We start from the raw sequence: 8,325 nt of genomic DNA on the forward strand, positions 1-8,325 counted from the left end.
CACCTTTTTGAGATCACTACAGTGAGAGAGAGGCGTTAAATGAGTAGTATGCCCACCTAAGCATTCGCACCTGTGTATACACACAGACACACAGTGTGTGCAACCACAGCCTTTCATGTTTTTACAAAGCCTGCCCAGTCGCATCAAAATGTACGGAAGCATTGCGGGCAACACAACATTCTCAACGTTTTATGCCTGGTGTTGCTAGTGCACTGACCAACAACTCTATGCATTAAAAAAAAAAAAAATCTGGGGTTTTACGTGCCAAAACCACTTTCTGATTATGAGGCACGCCGTAGTGGAGGACTCTGGAAATTTCGACCACCTGGGGTTCTTTAACGTGCACCTAAATCTAAGCACATGGCTGTTTTCGCATTTCGCCCCCATTAAAATGCGGCCGCCGCGGCCAGGATTCGATCCCACGACCTCGTGCTCAGCAGCCTAACACCATAGCCACTGAGCAACCACGGTGGGTAACCCTATGCATGCTGCTCACAACTTACGTGTAGCGAAATTTCAATTTTCTGTATTTTTCTTTTACTACAAAGGAAGGAACATCCACTAAAAGTGGATGTATTCAGTAGCTTGACAAGATGACTGGCCCCTTAATGTGACACCAATGAATTAGTAACGAAAAATTATGTACACCATAATGAAGAATTAAGGGACAAGTGAGAGGTACAATAAAAAAACAGCCTAACAGTAACATACAAATAATATGCACCACTTTCTCATGAGCAAACAAAGAAAAAGATAATCAAATGCAAGCATAACTTACGTTGTGCATGTGACGTGGAGGCACTTGTAGTGAAGCCTTCACATAAGCTTTCGCAAATGAGGAAACAAGAGGAAAAAGCCACCCTTTGCATTGAACATATTTGTCGGAAAGCTCATAGCTCTTTTACCATTACCGTTGTTATGTCAATACCTTTTGTGAAGTTCATTTAGCAAGGAAGCAAGCGATAACGTAGCTTCTGCTTTCAATAATTGGGGTTATGAAAAGAGGTTGCCAGCACCGGGTTCACACTCCACAAACATGAACCAGCATCTCAGATAATGGTGCCTTTTAAGTGAACTCCCTCAGTTTAAGTAGGACTGGGCAGGCATTGTAAAAATACCAGAGACCATGTTCCAGTGAAGGGCAGGGGTAAAACACACAATGGAGTCCATTCATTTGGTGACATTGAGCTGGTCATTGCAACTCACTGCGACAATGTCCACACACTCTGGCGGTTCCTTGCCATGGCGCTTGGAACGACGGGCCGATCGGTCATGGGGAGGCTTGATGGCTTGCCGCGACGGTATGCCATGGGGCACATAGTCCCGATCTTTCTTGTCACAGTCTTCAGAGTCCTCACTCAAGTTCTGCATTCCATAATTAAGATCCCCATCATACACAACCAGGCAAAGTCAAACTTTATACTATGAGACACATTTCCCCAACTAAATCTAGTAATGCTTCTTTTATTCAGTACCACGTAAACTGGAAAAAATTAGGGCAAAAGTTCAACTGCTCATGAAGCCATCAAGCAAGAGGCGAGGTGATCAGCAATTTGATTTTTTTCATTTAGACATCAAAGTAACAGCTCGTCAAGAATATTGAGGCCTTTCTTCCTTAAAAAAAAAATTGAGTTTACTGTCGCAAAACTACCTAGGGGGCTATGAGGGGTATCGTAGTATAGTACTCCATGTTAATTTCGATCCCCTGGTGTTCACTAATGTGAGCTTAAAGCATGGTACACAAGCATTGCTTCATTCCAGTTCAACCAGAATGCAGTCGCCCCAGCTGGTAATTAAAACTGTGACCTCAATACTTAGCAGCACAATTTGGTGGGTTAACAAAATTTTAGAGTACACTGCAGTCCTTACAATCATAAACAACTGGTTGAAATACAACTGTTTAAAACATGCTATAGTAACCGATAAAGCTCCTTCAAACTGTATTTCATTCAATTTCTGATAATTAAAAACAAATCTGAGGTCACTCATATACTTTTAACCGGAGAGAGTATATTTTAAACCGATGAGTGCCAAGCTGAAGGGACTCACAACGTCGCCAAGGTTGGCCCCGCTCTGGAAGACGTCATATGGGTAGAGGATGCGCTCATAATGTTGCCGTAGTAGTGAGCCCAAAGTGCGCATGGGTGCATAGCCCATGCGTGATGCAACCTTGGTCCACTTTCGTTCTCGGCATACCTGCTCCATGCCGCCTTCATCGTGGACAAACTGCGTATGTGAGCAAATCGAAGCAAGGGTGAGTGCAGAAGAATGCTCCAAAGAAATCAGGATGAACACACCCCAAGAATGGTGCCACCTGCCCCAAGAATGTCATTTCGATCTGTGTGCTTGTCAGAAAAAAGTAGAACTTCTGCAGCATGTTCTCACCAGCACATGTGTGAAGCATCTACACAGTCTCTTTCTCTCTTTATGTACATATACTTTGTTTTTTTTTTCCCTCAAAGTAAATCCCTGGTTTAAGACTGTTCTGTCCTCTCTGTCTTATGTGTTAAAACATTCTGCATGAAACATGCACCCTTTGAATCCCAAAAATCTGGCCCAGCTGGTTAGCTTTACTCCTTGGAAGAATAAGCTTTAGCCAGCTGAATGACAAAAAAGCTGACTGACAGTGCTAGGGCACTCTGCTACAAAGCAAGGTCAGCAGCCTTTGAAACTGAGATATGAATAGAAAGAAAACTCAAGTTTTCTTGAATGCAACTGAATCGTCATTATTTATTTATATTATGTTATATTAAGAGTATCAGGCCTCAACCTGGAGGGGGCACACAAAGTTCATTGATAAAAACTTAAGTGAAACATATGCCACAATGGCATAGTGAACCTAACAGAACGCAACGCTGCATTATTTACTATCATATGCACCATTACACAATTGATAAACTAACACAATAGCAAAACGGTTACAACCAATTCCTTGGCAGATATATAAATCCTAATAACTGTCTGGTATCATTCTGAGAAAAGATGAGTTTATGAAAATTTAAGTGCTATTTAAATTTATGAAAGTCACAATAATTAAGAATTATGTGGACACATAAGACATTCAGAGGCTGGTTTAACATACAATGTCTTATTAAGACCAACTTTGTCATGGTAAAGTAAATAAAAAATTTCAGTCTTCCTATATTTCATTGTAGTTCTAATTTTTTTTTCAGTTTCATTCTTTGTAAAAGAAATCCATGTTCATATTTTGGATTAATAACATGAAAAGTTCGAGGTGCAAGGAAAATGGAGGTGGCACAGAAAAAAAGAAAGAGTCTGAAAATTTTTTCAAAGAGGTGCCGGCCCCATTTACAAGATAAACAGCATTTCTTTGCATAAAGAAACCAATATCCAGTGCTTTACACAAATGCATGCACGCACATGTGTGCGAAAGGTTAAAGGAGAAGAAATTGGGAGGATACAGCCTTTGTCAAAAGTTGACAGTGATCACATAACCAATAATACCACTGAATTGGGGATGGGCAATTTAAGGGGATACAGAACCTTCACTGCTTCAGAGGAACAATATATTAGCAGGGACACTATTCCCTACTCTCCTGAGCTCAGAAGCTCCGAGTGTACTAAAAGTGCTCCATGGCAAGGCCTGGTGACAAAGTCACATGTACAGAGTGCCTCTAATGCTTTGCCAAAGGCTTCATGTCTCATCCTTCCCCCGTCCCTCTCCATTCATTTCATGTATGAGCAAGATTATTTTTAAATTATCCAACATCCCACAACAAAGAAAGCTATTACAAGGTACCTCATTTCCCCTTTTGACAAAAAACTACCCTACTCTCTAATACTTGTTTGCTCAATTTTAGCCTCTATTTAAGTTCCATTATTCATGCCCATAGCTTTACAGATGGGTTTCCACAATATAGAAGGCCTGCATGTGATGCAACAGACCAGCACTTATAGCTCTGTTCATGGAAATTAGCATTTCAGGTACAGGTGCATCAGTTCACAAACTGTTTCTAGTTCAAGCACACGTTGAGAGAAGCGACAACACATTCAAGACAAGACATATAATGGCCCTAAATGGTGCAAGAAAGTGATGGTGCAACTTTCAATACACAACAGCGTAAACAAGGCATCGTGTGCTAAAACTTTCAAACTGCCAGAATGTTGCCAGGTGAGTAACATGAGCGTGACAGATTCACAAGCACATGAAGCACCAACTCGGTGAATGGTAAGTGCTGAGTCATTAACTGCAACCCCACCCTCAGGACTTTAAGGTGGCTCCTCCACTTGATTTAGTAACAGTAGTGGTGGTAGTAGTTAGTAGCAGCGGTAGAACAGTAGCAGTAGTGAAGGTGGTGGTGGTGTAGCTGTGGTGGTTTGGCTCATCAAGGGGGAGAGTTGGGCAGTTGTGTTAACACCCATGTCAGCTTGCCAATAGAGAGTTTTAGTTTAGGGGACACAAGCGGCTTGTGTACGCAAGAACTAGGGGCGACGGTAATGCGCCTACGCAGACCCGGACATGGAGGTCTGCGCATGCGCAGTGCCGTGGCCCCTAGTTCTTGCGTACGCAAGCTGCTTGCGTCCCCTAAACTAAAACTCTCTAATATTCCAGTTTTTCAAAAAATTAAGGAGCACTTGAGAGTAATTTGATCACAGCTTCAAGCCCCTAACTCCCTAAGGGAGTAATCCTTTTGCTGAAATCACTGATTTAAGGCTGCGGAAAATGACCGCACAGGAAAAACATTTCATTACATGTTTTCAAGTCTTTTCCACTGCAAGAAGTACAACTAGCCCAGCAACTAGTAGTAACGGTCATTTCAGATTGTACACCGAATTATGAATGCATGCCATTCAAACACACACATACATGCACACACCAATGTGCAAAGCTTTCTTATCACAACCAAACAACAATTTCACAAGCAACATTACCTATTATACAGGTGCTGGTCCATGTATGTAGGGAGTAAGCTACAAATGCCACAAGCGGTGACACTCATTTCTGTTTTCATATTGCAATGCATTCTTTTTTTTTTTTCTCCACTACAGGAATGGTATACATACATTAAACTGAAGCTATATGACTTGCTCCTGTTAATAGAAAACTATGTCTAGCGCGTCGGGAATATGTAATAATGAGCTATCTTTGCATAAGGGCTCAGTGGCTATCCAGAAAACCTGCATTCACCTAAATACTCCAGTCAAATTGACATTTACACTCACAAGAACTGTTGTTGAGACGAGGGTTTCATGGCACAAAAACAGCTAAACCTATCATACCCCAATGAAAAAAGACAACACAATGTAAAGGATAGGGACATTATTGGTGTTCCATTCGTTTTTGCCTTGTGTCATTGGCTCATACACTACCACCCAACATTTATTACAGAGAAAAAAAAAAAAACATGGTGAAATGGTCATTACAAAATACAGCCCCCAAGTACAACTTATTTGCAGGCTTCCAACCATGCATAAGAAACATACGATAGCAAAAAAAGTAGAAAGACACAAGGAGTGATCACTCACTCTATAGAGGTTATAGAGGTCAAGGGCCTTCTTTTCTATGTTGGGTATCTTCAGTCTTGACCCCTGCAGTAAGGAGAATGAAAGTTCAGGAATGTCCTCATAGCATAGCATTGCTATATGCAGAAGAAAGTGTACAGAGTAGCAGCAACTACTATAACTGCTCCAGTATTTTTGCGTTCTGGCTCACTTTATAAAAACATGGTAAAGAGAACTGGTGAGAAAGGCAAAGCACTTGGGACAAGGAAGAGTTGCGAGTGCCTAAAAATGCTCTACGATTTGCTACACAGACAGGGTAAACTATAATAAGAGCAGTGTTTCTTACCTGCAGATCCCAAAATTTCGCTATTTGGTCTAGAAAGTTGAGCTTTATTCTCGTAGTTGCCTGGAAAATGTGAAAAAGGCATTGAACAAACGAAACAAAAGGTACAACTTATGAAATAGCAATGTACAAGAGATTCACTGAGACCTGTTACGTAAGCATTAATGCATGACACTGCGATCTGAATAGCTTAAGTCAGATATTCTCTTCAGGCGCCAGTTCTGTACACTGAGAACCTATGTTTCAGATAAACAATGGGAGTTATACTGAAAGGTAAACAATACGAGTTATACCAAAATCTATTAACAAATTGCTTGTATGGTTAGCAACACTACAAGCATGCAGCTTCAGAACAAGGTGAGGCATGCAAATGTAGCATCTATGACTGAATTCTGTAAAGGAGCTTAAGATGTGGGATCAAAATTGACCAATTTCTCATGCAGGTAAACCAGGAAAATACCAAGCAACTTATATTGGTTATGTAAATCAGTGCTGCCAAAATCCAATTAAAGACGCGAGTCTACTAGAAAACATATTGATGCTGACAGCAAACACCAGAACACAAATACATGCTTTAACTATGTTTGCATAAATGATTCTGCTATTGAGGTGTTGTTTCAGCACATGCAAATACACATGCAGTACCTAACATAGGTATGCTGGATACTGCAAATGCAACTTCCGACAGCAAATACTTTGATGAGAGTGCAAACAATTGAATTAGCACAATACAAAAACAGCATGTATACAAGACTCCAAATGAAATAAGAAAGGCATGTAAATGTTAGATGGCAATACATATCCAGGTCCAGGCAAAGAAAATTAATCTGAGACATAGACTGTTCTAGTTTATTTGTGCGGAATATGGCTGAATCTGCCACGAAGACTCACTTCTAGTTCATTTAGACGCTGCACCCTTGGGGTGAACTTGAAGTTCTCCACATCCACTGCAAATGGTGGCTGCCAGTCCTAGAGGAAGCAGGTGATCAGAGGCAAGCTTCAGTGGACAGCAGGGTTATTGTAAGATGCATTCAAGTGCTATTCAACATTTGTGCACTAAGTTCCATGGTGTGTCACTTTTCCCATCTTTCAAGCGCAAATCATGTTATTTCCAATAAGAACCCTCCCCAATATAATTTTATCGCAGGTTAAAGGGTGATGAAATGTGGCATCTATTATTCGTTTTGGTAATGTAGTTAATGACACTACCAAGAAATTAAACAGCTGCAAATTTAACAACGCAGACTGGCGCTTAACCTTCGGCAGCGTATGCGTTTATGCGTGTATTTTATGCTCGTTTGTTTTCATTGTTGTTCTTTTTTCTTCTCCAGTGCGCGGACGTCACGCACTGGTCTTTGCGAGGTAGTGGCAGGGGCGACATTAAAATATGGAATGGGGGGCTTTGCGCGAATCGTTCGACTCGGAACGCGCAACAGAACGCTTTCGAGTGGCGTCAAGATGCGATTATGATGCGATACCAAACGCAAACAGAAAGCGATGATCTACGGTCTGCCCCCCGAAGTGCCCCACTCCGACGGGCGTCCTCGACCAATGAGAAATGAGAGAGGAGGCATCCCAGCCAGCCGACGCAGTACGCTGACGCCATTTTACAAGTCCGACATGTTGAAGAAAAAAAAAAGAATGCAATCCGTGGTCATACTAGGCTGGAAGCGAAAGCTACAACTATTCTTGACCCGAGGGAGTTGCGTTTACTGAAAACTGAGCTACCACGTCTAATTCGAGCAAATAACAATTGCCCGCAGTGCTGAAGTTGTGGAACCAGCTTTAGCTTCAGCTAGCAAAATGAACACTTCTTTTTTTCTGCTAGCGACGCTTGCTTCTCACAGCGAAAGGTCGACAGGGAGACCTGGTCATTCCTTTGAATAGGTGTCAGGCAATACAACATGAGAGCCTAGAATACCGCACGTCCTGAGCCACACACCCATATAGGAAATGTACCCCCTGTCGGCTAATGTTCACACCTGGTAGCGTGCATGAAAGGAAAGGTTTAGTTCCTCGGCTCGCTTTCGCGCACAAGATTTCGTTCAACAAACGCCAATGAGCCTGCATTAAATACAGAAGCCTGGCTGAGCCGCACAGCGTCTCTCAGTTCTACCCGTGTCACCGTGGGCAACACGCCTTCGGGGATTTAAATCCCCGCATGAAAACAAAAGACGCCATGTTCGTATTTGATAATGCGTCTCAATGGCATAGAGTTCATATTTACAGGCGTCGCAAACGGGTCTGTTTGGTAAGACAGAACAAAATGTGTTGACAGAACCATGGATCGTCAGACGAAAGTGTGGAAACATAGTAATGCTCGAGTACTAACCGGGGGTGGCCTGATTTTGCAAATCCCAGTCTGTTCCGCGATGGGTCGAATTTTCGCTATGTATGCCATGGGGTCCTTAAACTCTTCGGGCGTCGGCTCAAACACCGGTGCCTCCGGTGGAGGAACGAATTCACCGTCAGGGTTCGTCATTTTCCGGGCACGTTGTCCTTAAGAGAAAGAGAATGCG

The 8,325-nt window shown here is 42.2% G+C and overlaps 1 protein-coding gene across 1 annotated transcript in view; it reads right to left on the bottom strand.

Moving 5' to 3' along the window:
• LOC142585828 (lysine-specific demethylase 5A-like) overlaps window positions 1–8,325 on the bottom strand; it is an 83,153-nt gene that overhangs the window by 72,791 nt on the left and 2,037 nt on the right. The window contains exons 2-7 of the mRNA XM_075696855.1: window positions 8,139–8,305; window positions 6,698–6,775; window positions 5,810–5,869; window positions 5,488–5,550; window positions 2,050–2,226; window positions 1,207–1,365 (exon numbers count right to left, since the gene is read on the bottom strand). Coding sequence (XP_075552970.1) covers window positions 1,207–1,365; window positions 2,050–2,226; window positions 5,488–5,550; window positions 5,810–5,869; window positions 6,698–6,775; window positions 8,139–8,305 — 704 coding nt within the window. The remainder of the gene's footprint in view (window positions 1–1,206; window positions 1,366–2,049; window positions 2,227–5,487; window positions 5,551–5,809; window positions 5,870–6,697; window positions 6,776–8,138; window positions 8,306–8,325) is intronic.

This window comes from Dermacentor variabilis, chromosome 6, assembly GCF_050947875.1.
Source record: "Dermacentor variabilis isolate Ectoservices chromosome 6, ASM5094787v1, whole genome shotgun sequence".
NCBI lineage: Eukaryota > Metazoa > Arthropoda > Arachnida > Ixodida > Ixodidae > Dermacentor > Dermacentor variabilis.